At 43.4% G+C, this 23,237-nt stretch overlaps 1 protein-coding gene across 6 annotated transcripts in view; it reads right to left on the reverse strand.

Annotated features, from left to right (window-relative positions):
• kazna (kazrin, periplakin interacting protein a) overlaps positions 1–23,237 on the reverse strand; it is a 180,759-nt gene that overhangs the window by 38,752 nt on the left and 118,770 nt on the right. For 5 of the 6 annotated variants that reach the window (XM_030118086.1, XM_030118087.1, XM_030118085.1 and 2 more), the window contains one exon: positions 15,992–16,096. In XM_030118086.1, the coding sequence (XP_029973946.1) occupies positions 15,992–16,096 (105 nt within the window). Of the gene's footprint in view, positions 1–5,572; positions 5,859–15,991; positions 16,097–23,237 lie in introns of those variants that run through there. The other variant, XM_030118089.1, reaches the window with a different exon arrangement.

The raw sequence follows: 23,237 nt of genomic DNA on the forward strand, positions 1-23,237 counted from the left end.
AACATGTCATTCAGTCCGTCACGATGTGAAAAAGTCATTATGTAAAGGCGAAAGCTCCCAACATCCATTTCTTCACTGTGGCTTCATTTTATGTTTGCACATCATGAACACTTTGCTGTTTACTGAATGTTCTCCGAGCGCTGCTGTTAAACATACTGCAGATTACGTATGGAGTTATTTTTAGACTTTTATGATGAAAGAGTGGGTATAAAGTAGATAACAATACGACATTTCTCATACAATACGGAGCAATATAGTCTTTATGTGACTGGCGCCGTGATCAGTATTCAAATTCATCTGATATTTCCTGTTGGAGACACAGACAGATCAGCTGTGACAGGTAGCTCAGAGGCGTCGGAATTTGTGGCAGCATGTGTATGACAGAGCAGGTGTGAAGGTGTGTGTGTGTGTGTGTTGATGTGCATATAGCTGAGTAAAATGACCTTTGGTGGCAAAGGCTAACAGTGTTGTTTTTAATAGCCTGGGACAAAAGACAGGGCAGACACATTGTCACCATGGATATTTCATCTAACTGCAGGACGCACACACACACACACACACTCCACACACTCACACTCAAGAGACATTTTTACTAGCTCACATTCATTTCCTGCACAATCACACTAAACTTTAATAATAAGTCCTACTTGCCAAACCTCCACTCTCACCCTAACCGCAATCTCCTTACCTTCTAAGCATTTACACCTGAAACTGTCCTGACATCCTTGGAGAAGACCTATTTTTTGTCCCTAAGGTGACATGAGTCCCCGCGGATCAACGCGCAATCAGGCTGACGCCCCCACCGGAGTAGAAAAAGAACAAACACATACATACACTCACACAATGTAAAGCTATAGCTGGAGGGACGGTACATGGACTAAGAATCACTTCCTACAGATTTTATGTTTTGTCTTTAATCCTCAACATACCCTGGCCAAAAAAACATGTCACCATCAAATAATTATCAACAAGGACCTCCATCTCTGACCCTTTTCATTAGTGTACAAGCAGGTTAGTAAACACACACACCTGCATGAAGAGCCGTGACCGTCGTAAGACCACAATTACTGCCGATGCCAAAACGATGCTGCTCACCTGTTGAGATGCTCAAAAAAAAAAAAAAAACCTCTTAGACTGAAATGTGCAGCTAATGGTTCTGGAGTTGTTTTTAAATGAGCAGGGCCTCTGCTGACAGGTTTGGGAAAAGAAAAAGAAAAAACCTGCCAGACTGAGAAGTCTGTCGCAGCAAATTTGAGTTACAGTGACTTACAGATAGCAGGTTCTGTCATCCATCCATGTATATTTGATGAACTGTGCAGGAATGGACAGTCTCTGCGAGCAGCACCCGACAGGGGGATGAATTTGATTTGTGACAGTGACGAAGCGAGAGGCCAAATTAATCCGCACCTTTGCTTGAGAGTAAATTGCGATTATGCGCAGAGGTGTTCAAACAGGGACAGATGGAACGTAATAAAGGCTCCAATCAGTCCGTCATTGAAATACAAAATTACTTTGCGCTTTTGGAAAGTGGCAAATGTGCCTTAGCACGGCTCGTGATTATCATACTGGCTTTACCATTATCCCCGACTTGGTTCTGACAGCTAGATGATTATCTGTAACTCCTCCAAATTGTCCTGTGTGTCCGACACAACAGGAGGAAGCCGAGCAGCACCTGAGACAGCTGCTCTGTGAATCCACCTGCAGCACGGTGAAAGAGAGCAATTTCACAGAAAGAACCAAAACCTGTTGCTTCTCGAGGATTAATGCTGTCAAACCAAGTCCAATGGAAACACAACAAACTCTCAGAAAGTAACGACCATTAATGCACTTTAAAGTGAACAAAACCTTGTGCTCTTAAATGTAAAGGAATTGAATGCTTCTCAGCAGATTGAATGCAAGTCCAACTTTATGGTTAAAAAATATGTGCTGGAGTTTGGTACATTACGTGTTAATTTAGGATGTACAAATCTAAAATATTTGGTAAATGGGTTGCACTCAGTCTTGTTAAAAACTCCATGGTCTTCACTTTCCACTTTCAATCATATTCACAAATTCAACATCTCACATAACAGTGGCCTTGAAATTGCCATTGCACAGTTCAGGTAGTTTGAACTCCAACACGAGGAACCAGAAATTAAACTGTCTACTTTAGTTTGAAGGAAAACCTCGTCAAAGACCTGAACAGCTCAGACACCTCAACCAGAGAAGTAAAGTTCAGATCCACCGGGGCTTCGTGCACAATTGTCAGTGTAGCTGATCAATAATGAAATCTAAACAAACCACAAGATAAACAATATTTAAACAAGTATCTATCAATATCCAGGTATTAATAGACTACCTTGTCTTTAGAGTTGTGCCTTAATGGCTGCTATATCCTACAAGGTTGAGTTTTTGTCTTAAAAACATATCAAATAAATAAACTAGAATTTGGCACTCAGAGAGCGCAGACCCCCGCCACAGCTCAAATCAGTCACCAACAACAATAAGAACACCATATATACTAAAAAACATTTCATTTCTCCCCAACACAAACAGTGTATGGGAGAAAGCTGTTTGTTGCATGTTCATATCTCAATGTGTTTCCTCACAGTGACTGACACTCCGGAATCCCCCTATTTTTGTCTGTTCTGGATCCTGGCTTCTGGAATACTTCTGTGATCTGGATCAGCAGCTGATATCTCTTAGAGTCATTGAAGAACTTACACTGTAATTTTTTGCTAAGCCCCCTTGTCGTTCATTGTTGAGTTATGCCCAACTATGTCAAAGACCTATTTCTCAATGATAGAGAATCCTTTAAAAAAAACTCCTGGATCCAGACAGTGATCCGGATCATCACCAAAATTTAATGGATTCTAAGTTAGCCCAAGACCCACCTTTCTACAAAGTTTCATTGCAATCCGTCCATAACTTTTTCCGTAATGTTGCTAACACACCAACCAACCAACCAACCAATAAACCAACCAACAAACTGACATGATTACATAACCTCCTTGGCGGCGGTAATAACCACAATGACAATATATACTTGTTGCATGCTAATACTACTTGCTCTATGTCTTGCAAAATATTCCACCGCTATGCATGAGCAGAGTTTACTCATGGGCTTTACTCAAAGACTAATTAAAATAATAATAATAAAAAAAATGTGTGAGAAGGCAGGTATGGAAAAAATGGACTTTTCTCTTTATAAATACACACTGGTCTGTCACAACTAGGGATGTCCCGATCCGATCACGTGATAACGGACTTGCTCGGAATCGGAAGTTTCCTCCCGATTTGGACTCGGTTGGATACATATGTTTAGTTTTTCTTTAATTTCCTTTTTAACCCATTGAAGCCAGGATGCATTTACGGTAGTGGCGTTGTTGCGCAATTCTATCAAACCCGGAAGCGCTGTTGCACAGTTCGACGACTGATGCCGAGTCTTTTTTTTTTGCGTCTTCTTTGCGCTAATCAGCTGTTTCTTGGGCAACGAAATGCATCAAACTCGCGCATATGCATGACTGATCCTGTTTCCGGGTCCAGATCGTGTTGCTGCACTGCCTCGTAACTTTGTATTGAACGTTTCGGGCCACTGCTGCACACTGAAGCATGCTGCAGCGGTAATGCCTGCCCGCCTTTAATGGGTTAAATGAGATGTATTTAGGTTTTTCGTAACTACAGAGAAAATGTATTGATTTTCTGATTGTTATTTTTAGTCCCAGAAATGCACTGTTCTAGGTGTTGTTTTTAATTGACGTTAAGAAAATAAAAAAGGAGAACTTTTCATAAGTTTTTTAGTTTTTTTTTTAATAGATAATGTACATATTTTACTATATTAGAAAAGAATCGGATCGGGACTCGGAATTAGCAGATACTCAAAATGATAGGACTCGGAGGCAAAAAAACCTGATCGGGACATCCCTAGTCACAACCGTGATATTCAAATCTTTATCTGCCACAGTGTCTGAGAGATTGAGCAAATCCACCCGACGCGGCAGAAAACCGCCCGCATTTGACGGCGTTCAATCTCCTGAGCAAGATTTGAATCTCGGTGAATACACACACACACGCACACACACACACACACACACACACACACACACACAGAGCTCCGACCGGGTCCTCAGTGAGGATGAGAAGCGCACAGAAAGTGTTAATCTGCGGGGTTTAACCCGGTCTGACACCGTGTCAATGCAGCGATACTCCCTGAATGACAAGCGAGCGACATAAAGGAGCAGTGTGATCTGAAAAGATTCAGGGTTCTGGTGACTGACTGGCAGCTCCGGCCAACGCAAACAAGTCAGCTTTCAGGTGGATCCACTCACAAAGACATGAAGAAAAACCAGAACGTCTGTGTTATTCTGCCTGGGCTTCATCAAAAAACGCTGCGATTATACATAAACTGCTGCTATGGTTACAAGCGATAATGGCTGCATGACTAATGTTGTTCAATTCCAGTTTGCAAAGAAAGACCACAAATTACCTACGTGTTAATCACAGAGGCTGTCAGAGAAATGTGAGACACGACCGTGGGTGAGTGAGCACATTTACAAACACATAACCACACCTGGGATAGTAAGAGGCAGGGAAACACATCCATCCATAGCCTGCAGGTGTTTGTTTCTGCTCTGAAAGTACTAATTTGTGCTGCAACCACACCCCCGGGTTAGGTTTAAAAGATTTACAGGATGTGTTGGAAATATATCACTTTGGCCATTTTCGCGCTTGGATTCTGGCCGGCCGGTACAAAAAGAGAACAGGCAGAGAACAGAGGGCTAATCAGTCCTGCTGTGTGAACTTTTACCTCTGCGTTCGGGCTATCTTAAGTCCAAAGTTGAGAGACAGTTCAAATACCGCCATACACAAAACATGCAGGTATTTGGAAGCGAAACAGCAGAGGAGAGCATTCAGAGTTTTCCTCAGCTGACGCAATTCGATGCTTTTCAGTTTAAATCGACAGAAACCCCCCCCACGGCTGAGGCAGCAAAAACACACTGTGAGATTTGCGATTTTAAAAGGCTCCTAAGAGCAACTAACAACCACGGACCACTGTGTTGACATTAGAAACACAGCACAGGGCTTTCTTTGCAAGACTATGAAAACAAAACTGTTTGCAGACAAACTTCAGATTGTAATCTTGTCACTGACAGAAGGTAAAACTCCCAGACAGCCAAAATTAAAAAAAAAAAGGAGAAAGAAACAAAACACTGAGACAAGGCTATATTGTTCAGTCTTTTGATTTATGTGTCAATAATTGGATTTCTCCATCCTCGGCTGTGTGTGTGCAGGAGAAGAAAGTCCAGAGTGCTTCCAGCTTGTAGTGACGCGTTTGGACAACACGAGCACTCCGAGGTCAGGACGGGTTAAAGTCTCCTAACGGCTCAACACTAAACCCAGTGACTGAGTGAGTGACTCACTGTCAGACGAGACACCTGCGGCATTGTCAACACGACGCGACTCACGTGAGGGGGAAAAAAAACAAGCGGACGGATTCTGCAGACGCGCTGTCCAAGAAACCTTTTTGCCTCTTTCGCCGATCGGCGTTTGAGAGCGCAGGAAGCTGCTGCACTTGTTGCTTCCACTCACTCACCAGACTTTGCTCGCTCCGCGTCCGGCCTCATCCCCTCCTCCTCCGAGGGGAGTTCTCCAGAGGTGTCCAGGATCTGTCACGCTTTTGGGACAAAATCCCCCAAAAATGTTTTTTTTTTTTTTTTTCTCCCCCCTCCCTCCAGCGGGCCTTCACTTGAAGCTTCGCATGTCGATGGTCTCCCTCCGATCTTGGGCTCAGGTGTCAGCAGGAAACACAGGCAGGAGCTCTCACCAGGCACGGCTTCCCCTCTCCGAACGTACCTGTTCAAGGCGACTCCCATGAGTTCAGCGATACGGGACACTCAGCCCCTCCCCCCCCCGCCGAAAGGTTTACTCAGGAGGAGGAGGAGCCCGGCGTTGCGGTCGCCGGTGTTTTCCCACGTCGCTCAAACATGCGCACACAAACGTACCAGTGAGGGAAAGGTGTGGGCTTACACAGCAGGTGGGTGTCAGTGTGTGTGTGTGTGTGTGTGTGTGTGTGTAGTCCAACACCAGCAGGCTGCCAGGTGTTTGTCGCCTCGCCCGGGGGGTCGGCGACCCAAGTAAGCTAACACCTTTTAAATGACGCACGCTTTGCATCATCAAAACCTTCGGTCCTGTTAAAACCACCACGTCTGTCGGAAACATGCATACACGGAAATCCGTACAGGTTGAAGCGACTCGCAGAGCGAAGCAGGAGTCCAGGCGGCGCAATAATGAACGGATTTAGAACTGAAATTATTGGCTGGACACAGGATATTGTGGTGAATTAGAGGATTAAAATCCACGTCTTTCTAAAATTAGAATAACTTGGATGTGTTTACGTTTCATTGTAAAGGTAAATCTTCGAAAGACTTCCATTATTTGCATCTTTAATTTCACACAGGTGCATCATATTGGTTCATGAAACTCATGCATGTTTGCTTATTATCATTTCTAACTCATCGATGCTCGCAGGGCTGAGCTGCTGGAGGCTGTTAGGCGAGAGACGAACAGATCATCTGGAGAGACAAAGGAAGCTGTGATGGTAAATAAAGGTGATAATGTATTCATCTGTCTGCAAGGACAAAGATTTCGTGGAAAAAAGAAGCTTCTGTTTTTTAAATGGTTAGTATGACTCAGATGTAGTTTCAACAATCAGCGTCCACATCGAGAGTTAGTCATGAAAGAAAAACACGCATCAGTTGTATTAAAGGCTCATCAAAGTCTGATTAATTGCATCTTGAAGCTATTTCCTCTTCAATCCCATAATAATTGGGAGTGAAGCTTCTTAAATAATAGCAGAGAGGATGGTTACAATGAAACTGTACCCATCAGTTCAACTGAAATCCATTCATTATGCTTTTTAAAAGTTTTGCCAGTAACTTATTTCTTCATTCTACAAAATGTTTTACATTTGATTTAAATTTGAGAACAACACAATTTTCAAAAGCATTTTTTTTTTCATTTTCAGATGACAACTAATTTATTTCAAAAATAGTGGAGATATTTTATTCATCAACAAAGAAAATAAGCAGCAACTTGAACTAAATTAAGGTTGTTTTAATTACTGTTTGTGCACTTACTTGTATTATTGCTGCGTGTCATTAGCTGAGCTGTCAGTCCTTTTTCAGACTGATTACTTCTTGAGTTTAGGTGAAGTTAAAGTACATCAGCGACTGTATGTGGAAGAAAGTGTTTTAAGTGTCAGTTTTCAGAGAAAAATAGGAAATATTAAAAGTTCGTGTTTCACCTTCAATCAGTGAGCAGTAAGTAAAGTGAGAGATCCTGATGTGGCCATCAACTCTGATGTCGCTGGGAGAATAAAGTAAGAACCGAAGGACTGATGAACACAAAGAAAATACCAAATACATTGTTAACATCCATCAACCATCAGTTCTGCACGTCTGAATGGTTTAGGAAGAGTGTACACACACACACACACACACACACACACACACACACACACACACATCTGACCTGGTTTATTATAAACCTTCTCATTAGTGTCCAACACCTATTAACAGTGTAGGAAAAGTCCTGATTATTCTGAAATGAAAATCTTCCAAAGCACCATCTCTTTACACAAAAGACTGAAGTAGCTAAAGAAAATATTCTCCTGTTGTCAATTGTCATCCAAGCACAATGTATTTAAGGGCGTTTGTGTCCCGAGTGGGCCTGCAGTTAAGCAGCTTCTTTCTTCTCCCCTGAAACACATCAGCATAAAGATTGCCAGACGAAAACACAAAAAGTACCAAACGGAGCATCGCTCTGAGAGGTCAGCTCAGACTGTCGGCTGTGAAAACGTGTGTATGAAGTGGAAGATGATTTCAGACTTTAAACCACAAAAAAATAACAAAACAGGCATGCTACGGCGCAGCACACAATCCGAATCAAGTCATGGAATATTTACTGGAACTTATTTTCCCAATTGCTTTTCTCTGAAATTGTGGTAAATATACCCTTTAACACGAGCAAGTAATCACAGTAAACACTGAAGCGTCATTTAACCAGAAAGGTAAAGGTAAAAGTGTCCACCTGAAACCGGTTTGTGAATGAAAGCAGGGCAGTTCCTGTGACGCGGGATGACCCAGTAATTCAGTGGCACTATTTTCACACAATAAAACAAAGTCATGCGAGCAGGATCCATCATTTTAATGGCACCATTATTGCCCCCAGACCTGTAGGGACATGCCAGCTATAGAAAAGGAAGGCAACTCGGAAGCGGTCCAGAAGCAGCTCAGTGCTCGGACACTTATGAAGATAAAGTGCTAATCAGCAGGTCTGCTGGGTCACCTAATTAAAAGAATCTTTTTTTGCAGTGCATTGGCTGTTCGCACTGCATTAAGACCGCATCAAACGACACTGCAGGGACTGAGGAATAACAGAAAATTAGCTATCCGTGACGCGCAGCGGGTCGACCGCATGACAATGGGGAAAATATTTACACACATTTTAAAGTGGAGATGCAATTAGTGATTCCAGGGACTCTCTTTCTGCGTGTTCCAGCCCCAGCCTTGAAGCCCTGCGGCCCATGAGCTGAGAGCACCATCCTTTAAATGAAAATCAATTGAAGCAGCCAATTTCTCTCTCTGCAGTCAGGTACACAATACCTCAGAGGACAGCAAGCACCACCGCACAGCCAGGGATATGTCAACCTGTCTTTGTTTTTTTTGAAAGAAAGATATGGGAGGGAATCAGACAATAGGAATTAATTCAGCGTGTGTGTGTGTGTGTGAGACGCAGGCTGTCCAAGTTTGCTTCAGTTTTAAGGTGAAGAAGGACGTGTCCATCTTAACAAGGCCTCCCTTCAGACACACAAAGCGGTGTGTGTTAATGGACACCCTCTCCTCATAAACTCCCACTTTCACTTTCACCTGTTCCCATGAACCTGACGCTGCAGCGTCCAGACCCTCCCCCGTGCACGAAATACCAGCACAGCGGTCACAAAATATGAGCCAAAACAGACAAAACAGCAATTAAGCTTAAGAAAAACAGAAAATAAAGAAAACACTGGATTTATTAAGGCAAAAAGGATATAATTGGAGGGATGCCTGAGGCTTTGCCTCCCTTAAGATTTCCACAATCCCTGGATCCCACCACAAGAGAAAAAAACAGTGGCGCTATTACATTTAAATGCAGGAATGCACACACACGTGTTTTTCTTTAGTGGTCAAAGTTTACAGTATTTTTCATGCTCAGCTGATAGGATCTTTATTGGGACACAGACCGTAGCTTTAACTGCAGCGAGCCGTGGGGATTCCAGCCTGCGTTGTGCTCTAACCACTCAGTTCTCCCTGTATCGAGCTGCCCGGGACGCAAATGCTCGAACAAATAGATCGCACTGATGCGCTGCTGGAGGTGGCGAGAAATCCACTGGACGACGGTAAAGCAGACAGTCACTCCACTTCGATAACCACAAACGTGATGCAATGCCATTCAGTGCTGCATCGTAATGAGAGAGTTTTTTAATATTTTCATGCACAAGAGAGGCAGATTGTTAGAAATGTGTTTCAGTGGAATGCAGAGCAGAGCAACACCAAAATATCTGCATGGAAATTATTTAAAATCTGCCAAGCGACAGCAAAACTGAACATTCTGGTGCTGCACTTCAGATCATATTACCTATCTGTCAAACTGCTTCGGTCTCCTTTTATCATAATTCTTACACGGGGACAGCTTATATGATCTCTGGGCTAATATCTGTATCATAGCTGTGTTATTAGAAAGAACGAGATAAAAGAGCAGATAAAAGGGGACTTTTGATGTTTCATGTATGAAACGGTGAATAAAAGATCTCAGGCCTCCCTTACATGTGATACAAATGAGTGAAGTCGAGTTTGAAAGAAACATCAATGAATTTGAGTTTGAACCACTGAGAACCTTCTCAAACTCTGGAACATTGATGCTTTTGAATCGACTTAATGCTTCCCTCTTACATGCGCGTCCTGAATATATTTTAACATTATGAAACTGCGCAGAGCCGCCACCGCTGCTCCTTTCACATCTTTCACTTCGCCTTTCTGCCAGCAGACGAATAGTTTTATCTAAAACTTTGCCTAGTTTTGCAGATCTTGTCTCCACTTTTCACACTCCCCTTTAAATGTTATTACTTAATGACTTTTCTTACACAAGAAATTGAAAGCTGCCAGCACTTCCATATCTTTTCATATCCTCTCTCTTTGAAGGTGTCGGTAAGCTCCGTTTTCATTTGCAGTCAGCTGCTCCGAGCGGCCCCGGGTTGCCGCGCATTAACCGCAAGAGTCGCAGGATTAATCAGCCCTGCTCATCACCTGGATCTCAACAACAATCCTTGACCTGGTTTTCAGTGCATTACAGTACATCAGTGTGTCTGAATGAAGTTGTTTTTCTCTTTTATAAGTGCAAGGTGGCAGTCATAGTTTTATTATTTTTCATTTTGATGTTGATTCTCGATAAATGATGGATTTTGCTTCAGGCTACTGAAATATTTGCACACAGATGCTCTTTTGCAAAATTTGTTCTGACCTATAAGACTCCTATGAGCCTTTTCACACCTTATGTTACTCTTTTTACCACAAGCTAGTCAACTTGAAGCTGTGGCCCGAAGAAATGGATCCCCACATCATGGATCTGCTGCAGGTTTCTTCCTGCAGCTCACCACAGCATATCTGATTTCCATAACGATTTATTCCAGCGGGTTGATTCACTGCAGTCGTCTTCATCAACCGTGCCTCAGTCCCGTTCCCCCTCCTCCAAACCTTCATATTAAATGCTAAATTAAAGGGACCCACCAGCCACCAGGTGCCACTCAGCTCGTTCCCAAACATGTCAGCTTCATCAGCCACCGTCCCACCGCACCGTCACCTCTGCTGCCAATTCGCCGCCGCCAGACGCCAGCCCAGATTAGCTGCCCGTGGGCCTTTTTAACAGCCATTTGAAGGGCAGGCCGAATTTATTACAAGCACTGACTGGTTGTACCAGTTGGCTGTGAGCCTGGTGTCAAGTCTGAATCCAATGTGGGATTCAGAAATAGAAGATACACCTCTAGTATCACCTTGGAACAGCACCGCAGCCATGTGTAAACCCAAAGCCCGATGATTTGGTGCGTTTAAGCAGAAATTTCTCCACTGATTTGTTGGAGTTGAAAATAAATTCACACACGACTCTCAGAAAGAGCCAAAACAAAGGTGATAAATGTTACAGAGACGTGTCAGAGTCTCAATTTGTCATGGAAAAACACAAAAAATGTCTATATTTCACTGTGGTGGTGTTTTCATAAATTCACAGGGAAACTGTCTAACTGAATAAAAAAAGTTTTATTTTTGTTTGGATATGCGATTTGTATTGTGATTTTCAGCATCACATTAGAGGGTTTGTTGGAAAAGTTTAGCACGAAGAAATCCAAAGCCACAGCAGTCTGTTTATTTTTTTTTGTTTTTTGGACCATAATTCTGTGTATAAAACAGTTTTCTATATAGCAGAAATGAAGTTCAGTCAACAAGTTCGGGAATTGGAAGTACACATCAAAATGTTATTAAAACCTATTGAAATGAACAACCGCAGACACTAGTTCTGCTTAGAATTTTAAAACTTAAAACATATTTAATAAAACATTTGCTTATCAACCCCGACTGTGATTAACAATATCATTAAAATGGCATTTAGGTAGTCCTACCAGGTACAGAATAAACTGATGGGAAGGATGAGGAATACAAATAAAGCAATATAAAGGAATTCACGTTGCTCTTTGAAACAATACAGGAGCTTTGCCAGCTTTTTAAGTTTTAGAAAATTGAAAGAATGATTGAGGTGAAGCGGGAAACTAAAAATAGAAATGCAAATGAACCCGGCAGTCCGTCTGCTGTCCGCTTCATCCAGCTGACGGCGCTGGAGCTGATCCCAGGCTGGACACACCTCCAACACACACTCACCATCAATTTAGAGACATCAACTCACCCCGTGCAGGTTTTTTGAAGAAGCTGGAGTACCTACAGTACCTCCACACACACAACCAGGGATACGTATCGTGAAACCAACAGTGTTTCATCGTGTAAGATTCGAAATTCTGACTCCATTCGTCGCTGTGTGACCTGAAGTAATCCAGTAATGAAGCAGCAGCTTTTCAAGAAAGCTCCGGCGGACAGCCGTGAACTGCACGACGGTGAGGAGAAATCAGACACGGACTGGAAGGACGGGCGGCCGATGAAACGGCAAACCTTTCTGACGCGCTGCCAGTGGTTGGCAGGCGAGCAACAGTGTAAGCTCTTCTTTCAGCGTGCTGGCTTGCGAGTGCATCCCACAATCCTTTAGGAGGCCAGTCATTTGTCAATTGAAGGACATATTCGCATGTAATGTAGAGAGGTGTTCCTCTGAAGGCATTGATCTCACATCTGATAATCTGCTGAAGCAAATGGCATACAGCACACATACAGCGCCGACTTAATTGCATGTCACTTGGTAATAACTGCTACTAAAAGACCAATGACTCGCTAAACTGCTGCACAAAGGTTAATGAATGCGCTTTGGCTGTATCCGGCCCATTGGTAAAGAAAATGCTGCGAGTATCGGGGCGCACCACAGACACTGATGCGAGCAGCGGGCATGAAGCTTATCCACTGTCACAGTAATTAAATATCGCGTTTGTGTGTGTGTGCTCAGGCATATTTTTGTACACCTGATTTTCTGGTATGAAGCGTCTGAAGTACACATCAAAGCGGTGATTGATGAACTGAACAGCGCGGCACTGAGCGGTCTCAAAATTTCAACACAAACTTCAACTGTGATGTGATTTATGGCAACACTTTGAAGGGCTAATTTATGTAGATAAACTTTACTGGAGCAACCTGCTGCAGAGAGGAATCTGACGGATTAAGGAAAAAAAGAAGAAAGCGGCACATTTGGGAGGAGAGAAGGGAAAAAAGAATAGAAGTTTGTAGGACTCTTAATTTTTTTTTTCTTTGTGTTAAATAGCTGGCATGTTCTAATGCAAAGAGAGACACACACACACCAACACAAACTCCCATGAACCCACATGCAATTTCTGGAAACAAATATAATTTTCTTTGAAGGGTACTTATATATATATATATATATAAAAAAAAAGTCTGTCGGCACAGACAATTATAAACTAGAGCCGAAGGAATGCAACTTATTTGACTTCATGACCTTTGAGTTCCACTTTGCAGCAGCCCTCTTTAATGGAAGAGAAAGACTTGAGCTAATCGGCCTGCTGCTGCTGCTGCTGCTGCTGCACTGCTCCCTGTGTCAATTACATCCTCCCAATAGTTTTAATGGAGGGGCCACAAGACACACAGCCAATTGTCTATCACCACTGTGGCACAATTTTAGAGGGATCACGTTGAGTCGGTGCAAAACTTCCATTACACATGTGTGAAGTATGCACGGTCTGTTCAATTTCCCTTTTCTGAATCACATTAGCGGGCCTATAATGTCCAAACTCTGCAGGATTTCCATCCCCAAAGTGACCATGACCTTGTGATCGGTGCACATCTGATATATTAGTCTTCACTGTGCTTAATGTAGTTTGGAAAAAATTAAAAGATATGAATGACATAATAAAGTCTTACATTGTGTCTAAGTATTTCTGAAGAGCCATTTCTGGTGTGTGTAAATTACAGTGGAGTGGCCTGGGTATTGTTGCTGGAGGCAATTTAACTGCCATTCTCCCAGTGGTGGTGAGAGGGCTTTGAGGGGGGCAGGTGTTTTGCAAAGTGTCAGCACATAAGAAAAAAAAAAAAAAAATGGAAGTGCTCAGCAGAGACCGCTCTGCTCTGCACACTCACCCACACATACGTCTTCACATTCCCCCCTTCTTCACAGTCCTTTTGTTCGTTTCCGCCTCTCTGCTCCTCTCCTCTCTGCGACTTTCTCTCGTTAATCAGAACACACACGCAGGAAACCGTGTGCCTTTACGCCATCTTTAACCTTGTGCTCGTCCTGCTCCTCTTCGCGGTGCTCTTCAGCGCTCTCCTACCACTTCAGCCCTTCATTCCTGGAAGCCCTGTTTGACTTCTTTGCGTTGACCTTCCTGTTTAGGCGCGTGCACGCCGGTGTCATCACGGGCACTTAATGTGCAGAAGCAGCACCCGTCTCCGTAATGATCCACTGCTCGCCGCTTCCGCCCGGTCCCCCTCTCCCCCGTCTCCGGCTCGCTGCAGACCTGAGATGAATCTGCTGATAGCACAGCCCCTCACTTCCCTGTTCCCATTCTGATGAAACTTGTAGTGATATACGTGGCCTTGGCCGCTGCAGGGGGTGTGTGTGTGCATGTGTGTGTGTTTTCCCTGAGTCGGCACATTTACAGCACCCAGGAAAACGACAGAGGACTTAATGCAGCAGCTGCTTCACTGGTGCAGAACAGTGTGTATGTAGGACCAGGGCATTTATTAATTTAAATATATGGACAAATGAGGCCAAAAATAACTCCTTCATTTACTGCAGTGGCTTCATGCCAGGTCACTAATCCTGAATTTTCAACTGACCTCTCATGTATAAAATACTGAACTGAAAAATAGTGACAGGCACGTCTAAAATTAATAGAGGATCACTGAAAAGTTGAACATTTTTCTTGTTATTTTAACCTTCACAACACATAAAAATGTGATAATTATGAGCTCCAGTAAAAAAATAAATAAATAAAAGAGGAAAAAATTCTAATATTTTGTGCAGTTTTCACACTTTTAAGGACTTGATACGTGTCACTTTATCAATCTGTGATAAGTTTCACTGTTAGGATTCAGTGAAGTTTTCCACTGTAATGAAATCTAATGATAGATGTCAGAAAGCTTCAGTGGTGAATAATACAATAAAAATGCAGTAAGACTAAAACTAAAAGCACAAGCGTGATGAGCGGTGATGAGAAAACAGGCCGATTAGCTGCGTCCTTTAGGCTTTGCACACAGTGCCTGTTTCTGAGCACTCTGGGTACCGATACAGCATCGACAGACGTTAATAGGAGAGAAGAGAGAACTGGCAGCCCAACAGATCCCCGAGCAGGACACTCTAATGAGGAAAGAGCCCCTGGGGGACTGCCTGGGTGACACCACAGATCCATACTGGAGCTGGCAGCCTCACAGGACGCACTATCTGAGAGACACTTCTGTACGGGCGCCATCGCTCGCGCCTGTGATCCTCTCTACAAGACTAAGTCCCTGAAAGAGACTCTCTGTCATGAAAGGGCCAAAACGTGGAAACGGATTACACGCAAACGCAGACAAGAGGGTTCGTCCGGAGAGCCCGTTGCGTCAGCGCGGGGCCCGTCCGACCACCCAGTCAGACCGCCAGCCGTGAAAATAAACACAGTTTGTAAAGTTTATAGAAAAAAAAAAAAGCATGAGAAAATAGAATGTACAAATAGTATCACAGTGAAACATAAATAACTGGCTTGAAAAACCCCAGATATTTTAAATTACAAAGTTCAGCGGCTTTTGACCAGGCAATATGTCAGGACAGACCAATCATGGTCAACAGGACAGTCGCTGTGGTGTGTTGTTTCGAGCTCTGACTAAAGGACAAGACACTGAGCCGCGGCAGCCCTTAATCATAAAAACAATTTGTTCATTTTAAAATAAAGCACGGTTTCACACACCTGGGGCAGCAGCGGGACTCCGTAATAGTTGTAGTAAAATGTATTGAATGTTCATTTCTTCAATAAAAGGTACAAGCAGCAAATATTAGGACAGGCTGAGAAGTGCTGTCATTTCTCTGAGCGCATTATGGGATGCTTTTGCACCCTCAGTGAATTGCACATTTTCTCCTTCCAAAACTCTTGCTGCTTGACTCGAGGTGAAATGTATCTGCTGGTGCAAATGTGTGCACGTCATATTTGCTTGCAATACAATACAATAAATGCTCTGGATTTATGCGCAGGACTTCGCCACAGCATTCACCAGACTCCCCAGACAGCACTACGAGAAAAACCAATATTATATGTGAAATAGTGGAATTTATCCAGGCTTACCTTTGTCCAGAGACGCGTCCGGAGAGTTGAAGTCCATGAGACTGCTGATCTCGGTCTTGTAGCAGACTTCGGTGGCTGGTGGTTTCTGCCGTGCAGGAGAGGAATCTGAGGGAATGAAGAAAATCCGGCCAGGGTTAAGGCAGGATTCACAGAAGAGAGACAATGTGAAAATGCTTCAAATAAACACGACAGATCACAAATCACAATAGCAACACAACTTCTACTCTGAGAGACCAAAGTGGGCAGTATCTGGAAAAAAACATGCACACAATATATGCAAGGCAGAACTTGCAAACTCTGCACAGGAAGGGCCTGAACCCAGACTTGAAGTGAGGATAAACTCACTGTGAGTTCGCACTAAACAACAACACCGCCACACACCCAAATATCCTAACCCACTACTCACTAATTACCTTTAACTTCAGTTGTGTTTCTATCTCAGTATTGTATTTGTTTGGTGCAACTTCAACTGTAAAATGTATTTTTGGATATCATTAAAAATCAAGAGGGAAAATGAAGGCAAAGGGAGCCGTAGAAAACCCAAACTGCACCAAAGCCCGACACATCAAAGGTTTTCTTTTATGGCCCGAAATACATTGTAGGTTACAAACTGAAAGTGTGCAGGAAGTGAAATGATTAATACAGCAAACCACACCAATGAACTCCATCAAACCCCATTCCCCGTATACAGATAATGAACTTTTCCTCCACACAGTACTAACTGCTCATAGTTTACCATTCATCAGCACAGCTACTGTCTCTGAGGAGAGCCCGAATGAACCAAAAAACAAAAAACTAAACAAGCTTAAGCACAAGCACAGATGCCGCTTTTGAGAGATTGCTGCACACACACATAAATATTAGCATTTTTATGACCAGGGTGCGAGGTTCAGTGGTTTCTAATATAGTTTTTGGTTCCCACCGGTGGCACGTAGTGAATGCATAGTGAAAGCATCGCTCCAGGTCAGCTCGCATTAAAGTGTTCGCTAAAATGACTCTGCCACCTTCACATGCAGAGTCAACTTCTGCAGTCCACACATGCATGAAAAGTATGACAACTGCTGCTTTAGGAATAATAATCACCTCTCTAATGCTAAAAGATTTCGAGATTGCCTCGGTTCAAACATCTCCGGCAATTCGCTCCTACACCTCTGCTCCTGTCTGGCCTCATCTTCGTCCTCTTTCTGTTCGCTCTGCCATCAGTCCAACGCCCACCAATTAAAATGCTGTTACTGCTCGAATTATCTGCCGTAATTGTGCACAGATGTGTCTGAGAGCTCAAGTTCTCGAGGTGGTGCTGTCATTATGGTGAGATTATTCGTCACTCTTTTCAAGATGGGCTTTACGAGACGGCAAATAGCAGCCCAGCTCACCGGCACCACCTAAAGGTGACGGGTAAAAGAATATGAGAGCTTTATTTTTTAGTTTTTCTTTTAGCTGTACATTGCTGCTCTACAAATTAATGTCTTTGGCAGCAAGAAAAAAAAGTCATCAGTTCTTACAATGATGCAAAAACTCACACAACATGTTCATGTGCCAGGTTCAAGCTGCGGCGGCTGCCGCTGCTCCGCAGCCCCGTGAAAATGTTTTATCTTCCCTGCATCGCACCTCTGACAGCCCATCACAGACGTTTGAAAGCCAGGGGAAAAGAAGAGGAGCGTGGTGGAACAAATGCCAAGGAAGAAGTAAAGCGTAATGGCTGCTCAATGACTACGGAGCTGAGAGTCTGGTATGAGGAAAATAAGGATTCAGCACCGGGAGCTCAGTGACGATTTAACATAGTTGGAGAATTTAGTGAAATAAAGGCAGGGTGTTGTCACAACCTGCATTCACTCAGATCCAACAGTAGAAATCAAACACGGAGACCTGATATTGATCAATAAACCTAATTACATAAAGAATGAGACAAGCTACATGGGGCAAAAACTCATATTCCATTGTAGTGAATGTGTCTTATATAGCGGAAGTTCAAGAACTAATGGGAAGACACCAGCTAAACCACAGCATAACTTCTAAATTTTGTGTTTTCGTACAACAAAATCTTGTAGCGGGTTCATTGAGTGTGTGTCTGAGTGTATTTGCCCTGTGATAGACCGTTGGCCTCTCCAGGTTGCACCCTGCTTCCTCCCACAGTCAGGTGGGAACGACTGCAGCCCGCCGTGACCCTGAACTGAAAAAAGCAGCGTGGAAGATGGAGACATGGATTCATCGTGAAGACGGTACAAAATTGTATCAGAAACTCCTGCGGCTTTGGAATCGCCCCCAGGCTTCTGATTCCATTCAGGCTGACCTTCCAAACACTGAATTAACCTGTGGAAAGTCAGAAAAACAGGTCAATTTTCATCCCATTTGATGTGAATCCAATAGTTTTGAGGGTCTGAGATGCAGCAAAAAAGCAAGACATTTTTGACCATAAGAGCAGCAACTTAATGAGTGGCAGCTGAAAGGTGAGTCAACACTGTTCCTATTTCTTCACTCTTCCTTTTGCCGAACGACACTTTTTCAGCCTAATGGAGGCATGAAGGAGCCGGAATGTTTTCTGGGTCATTGTTCATGATCCTGAATCACTGTCCTTTTGAAATCGCAGAACATGCGAGTCGAGTGATGTCCAAGTGCCTCTTACTGATCTTTGAGTCTTCGTGTCTGCACAGCGCACGTTCGAACATGCACTCCCATCAGCGGTTGATGGAGTAAAAGCACCACGGCGAGCACATTCACACGTCTCTCCTGTCGTTCGGGCTCCATGCATTTGCTACCTGCTTTACTGCACTATGGAGAACAGAGAGGACATTTCCTCGCGCCTGTTATGAACCATGTTTGACGTGATAAGAGCATCGCCTTGACATTCATGACACTTTCACCTCACTTCTGCCTTCACGGTTTTCTTCTATCACTACATTATGTAGCGTCAGTATCTAAAGAAAGATTTGCACTAATAAAAACAGTGGAAAACATCTTTTAAGTTTGCAGAATATAGCCTTCATCTAATGAAAACAAGATTTTTCATCACTTCGATGATGTCCGTCCATCCATTTGTCCATCTGTTCATCCGTCCATCTTCACCAATTAGCCTCACATGCATGTGTCTAATGAAAAGCCAGTGAGTGAATACAAATCCCCATATGGCCCACAGCCTGGAATCAAACCAGAGGAATTCTTTTTTCGAGGCAACAGCGCGATCCACTACACCACCGTAAGCCCACTGGACTGCATAATGGGGGGGTTTATGTGGATCGCTGTCGTGGTTTACCTGCACTGAAATCAAAATAGCTCCAGAATGCCGTACGTAAGATATTTTTAAGCACAGAAGATAAACATCTTTGAATTGAAGTGTCTGACCCCAAAAATGAAGCATTTATCCGATAATGTCTGTGTTACCGGAGGTTCAGCCAGGTGTGCGCGGGTGTCACGAAACCGCACGTAAATATATCCCGTTACCATCAAAAACACCAAAGCATTTTCAGAGGGAGATGAAGAAAGGATGCAGTGACAAAGAGGTTATGACAGCAGGCTTTTTGCATCATCTTCAAGTGTTGCCGCACACATAAACACTTCTGGCAAGGCAACATGTTTCCTCGACTATTTTGTGTCACGCTTCCTAACGCTGTCAGTTTCCAGGCAAGCCTTTGTAGTGCAGATACAGACAGATTGTGCCTCAGAAGCTTGCAGTATATCTTTTCTTTCAATGATACTGAAGCCATTGTTGCAGACGGACTGTTAAAGGAAAAGGGAACAAAAGGAGACAAAGCGCCCTGATCGCCACGAGAGTTATATTTATGTTAGCATGACTTTCCCACCATCTCTTATATATCAAGGGAGGCAGAAGAATGGAGAAGTGTGAAGCAGTCTAACTAGCAGTCCATTGCCGTATTGATGCTATTATGGGCGTCACGAGGTTCAACGCTAAACTCATCAAATGGACAAATAAGTTGGGTTTTCCATCAAGTGATGCTTCTCGACTCGTAGAAAATGTTTTTTAAAAGTAATAAAAGCAACCCTGAAGACTCTTATTTAAACGCCTGCGATGTTTCGTTAAAGTGTAAATGCAGCCTATCGACCTGTGCATCCCTTTCATGTGTCCCTTCCCGTCCGTCGGCTCTCTTGGGTGTCTGACGCTAACCTTTACATTGCTGCAGTAAAAATTACAAAGATGAATCAGTCTTTGTCAACAAGAGTGCCCCATTGTTCCTCTTCTCAGTGGGGAATGAAATACAAAATCCTTGTCAGGTAGGCATGCAGCTTCTAAAAATAAACTGCTTGCCCAACGTAAAAAGAAAGAAAGAAAAAAAAAAAGCTTCTGAGAGTCCTCAATGATGGCAGAGGAAAATATCTAGAGATCAGGAGTTATTACCAAGGCCAAGTCTGAGTTTTACATCCCAAAAATACAAAGTTCAGAGTTACTTGGAAGAATAATTAGTGCTTTTTTTTTTCTTTCTCCCTCAATTAAACCTGTCTTATAAATGTGTGGTGTTGCTGTGATACATGAGCTGATCTGTCGGCGCTGTGTGGGTGTGGGCAAGTCCGAATCGCTCAGTCAGTTCAGCTAGAATGGTTTTGCACAGAGCTGGTTTGAGCGAGCGCGAATTCAGTCGGGTGTTTTCAACTGCAAACCCAGCTCCCAAGAGGAAGGTGCCAATTTCTAATTATGCGGATCTTCTTGAAGCAAATGGATTCCACTAATGACCATAAAAAGAAGCAGCGACTGACAAGTTGGAACAAATAAACTACTATTTGTGGTGCCAAATGCATCACAGGTGTGGTTGATAATGCATCTTTCTTGTCACCTGTAACGATGACCGGTGTCACTTATAAAAGCCAAGTGATCGTGGTCCGCAGCCGTCTTCAGAAACTCCTGCAAATACCGATCTACTTTCTTCCTCTCTGAAGCGCTTTAAGAAATCCAGCCTGGCTGACTTTACCTCTCAACAGAAAACAGCACTTGGCTCGGTATTAATAACCAAGTGACTTCATCTTCTGAAGGACCTTGGTGCCTTTGCAGAGCAAGACGAGCACTCGCGTGCTCTATTGAGAAGTGAAGCGAGCGAATAAAACCAGCAATTTATATCCGGTTACTATGCTAGAGTACATTCACAAAGGCTTCAAGTTCACAGGTTTATGGAGATGATTGTAGAGTTGATTCAAGCAGTCACACTTCTAATAGGCTGAGGTCTATAACTCCCCGCACTGGTTGAACGTATTTCATTAGCAGAGATAGGAAGACGGGCTTTAAAGCCGGACAGTTCACGCCGTCTGAGTCGTTCCTGAGACCAACAGTCTCCTCTTCTTCACCGGCTGAGTGGCTCCACAACTTCAACATCACCTGTCGTCTTTTTTTTTTTTCCCCCTCCTCGATTTCTATGTCACTGTTTAATGGGGTTCCCCCCCGAGCGCCGCTCTCTTCTGAGCCCGCCATATTTTATCAGCTGTAGCGGTACAGGGGGAAAAGCGACGGCTGGAACAAAAGCAGGCCCTAATGAGTAGTGGAGGTGATTAAGGACTGAATAGACGCTGCTGCTGGAGCCTTCGCCGCGCTGCCCGCCTGCCCCGGCTCGGTCTGCAATCTGCAGATAGACACTGCCGAGCTTTTCCAGCGCCTGCCACTCGCCTTTAATTACACTGACATTCTCTGGTCTCCAGGCTGCCGGACTTGCGATAAAGCCCACGTATTCATGCATTAATCACAACTAGCCAGGACAGCCCCCCCCCCCTCCTCCCGCCACCCCCGGCTTCACCTGCCTCAAGACCCCAATTCAAGGTACCCTATAAATATCCAGCAGATAAATGGAACTAATGGAGCGGCGTTGTGATTGCGGGGAGCCGGTGCTTAATACTTTACCGCCCACGCCACTAGCCACCCCAGATCTCCAGATGCTCCGTCGTCAATTCATATTGTAATGAAAGGCTGCTGAATGTGCCAGCCAGTCCATTCAAGGAAGAGTGTAGGCTGGAAATGTTATTAGTGGGCGCAAGGAATCAAGAGAAAATGAACTGAAGCCTGAGAGACTGAACCGCGGAGACGCCGGGCTTTTGTGGGTGCGTGAACATCATTTCTACAGCAGGAATGAACACATCTGCACCGTACGCAGAGAGGAACATGTCCCGTCTGATCAGGTCCATGACAGACCCGGAGCAGGGTCCTCCGAGCGCTGAGTGTTAGAGTACTGTCAGTTCAACACTGTTCACACTCATCTCACCTCAGTCGCACGGTCCAAAAACATTGACATTTAATACTGAACCCGAATTACCTGTCAGTGTGTGTGTGTCTGTGTGTGGTTGTTTATGTGTGTGTTTCCCATGTGGCACACTGGGGACCTTCACACTGTTCAGCCACTGAGATCAGCTCAGCCACACAACACTAAACTGACCAGAAACACAAAAGGGTGGATTATGGAGGTAATTACAGTCAGCCAAGTATTGGGAAAACTTGGAAAGATAAGGAGAAATGCTTCCTTCTGCCTGTTCTGAAATAATATTAGGATATTTGAAGAAAATCATGAGTATTACTGTTTTACCGTGCATTAGAAGAAATGACTGATAACACTCTGTTATCTAAACACTAAAACTAATAGGAAACCATGTCTGCTCTGACAGTTACTCCCTTAAATGAGAATATATCTCTCTTACTTCATTTAATGCCATGTTAATGATTTTTAGACAAAAAAAAGTTTTACAGTATTAGGAAAAAAGCAGCAGCCCTCCAGGACTGGGTATTACACCACATTATTTAAACCAGCTATATTATGATAGAAAACACCAAATCTGTGAATGCTTATTAAACTAATTCTAAATTAGCCTTGAGAATAAATGTGGAGATATTTGAATAATTACTCCCAGTGCAATTATGCAGGGTGGGAGAAAAAACTTACAAGGTAAAATTGAAAATAAATCCTCTTTAGCGCCCCTCAATTTGTTCAGATTCAATTCATTAAATGCCATTTACACCAAATGTCTTTCATGAGCGGCTCTTAGCATCAATTAAGACTCAAAGGCAGCGCCAAATCATGGACTGAATTCTCTGAAGGACCTTCAAGCTGCTTTTTTTTTTTTTTTCCTCACTAATAATTCTGTGCAATATTAAAATGTTCTGTTTGCACTTCCCTTATATTCTGATACTTTGTGAGCATTGCCATAACATGTAAGAAGAAGTCTATTGAACAAAACTTTAAAATGCTGCCTCTAGAATATATATTATAGTTTCCACAAAGTTACAGTGAAGAAGTGTTTCTGGAGCTTGCATGTTCTCCCT

The sequence above is a fragment of the Salarias fasciatus genome, chromosome 20 (genome assembly GCF_902148845.1).
Source record: "Salarias fasciatus chromosome 20, fSalaFa1.1, whole genome shotgun sequence".
NCBI lineage: Eukaryota > Metazoa > Chordata > Actinopteri > Blenniiformes > Blenniidae > Salarias > Salarias fasciatus.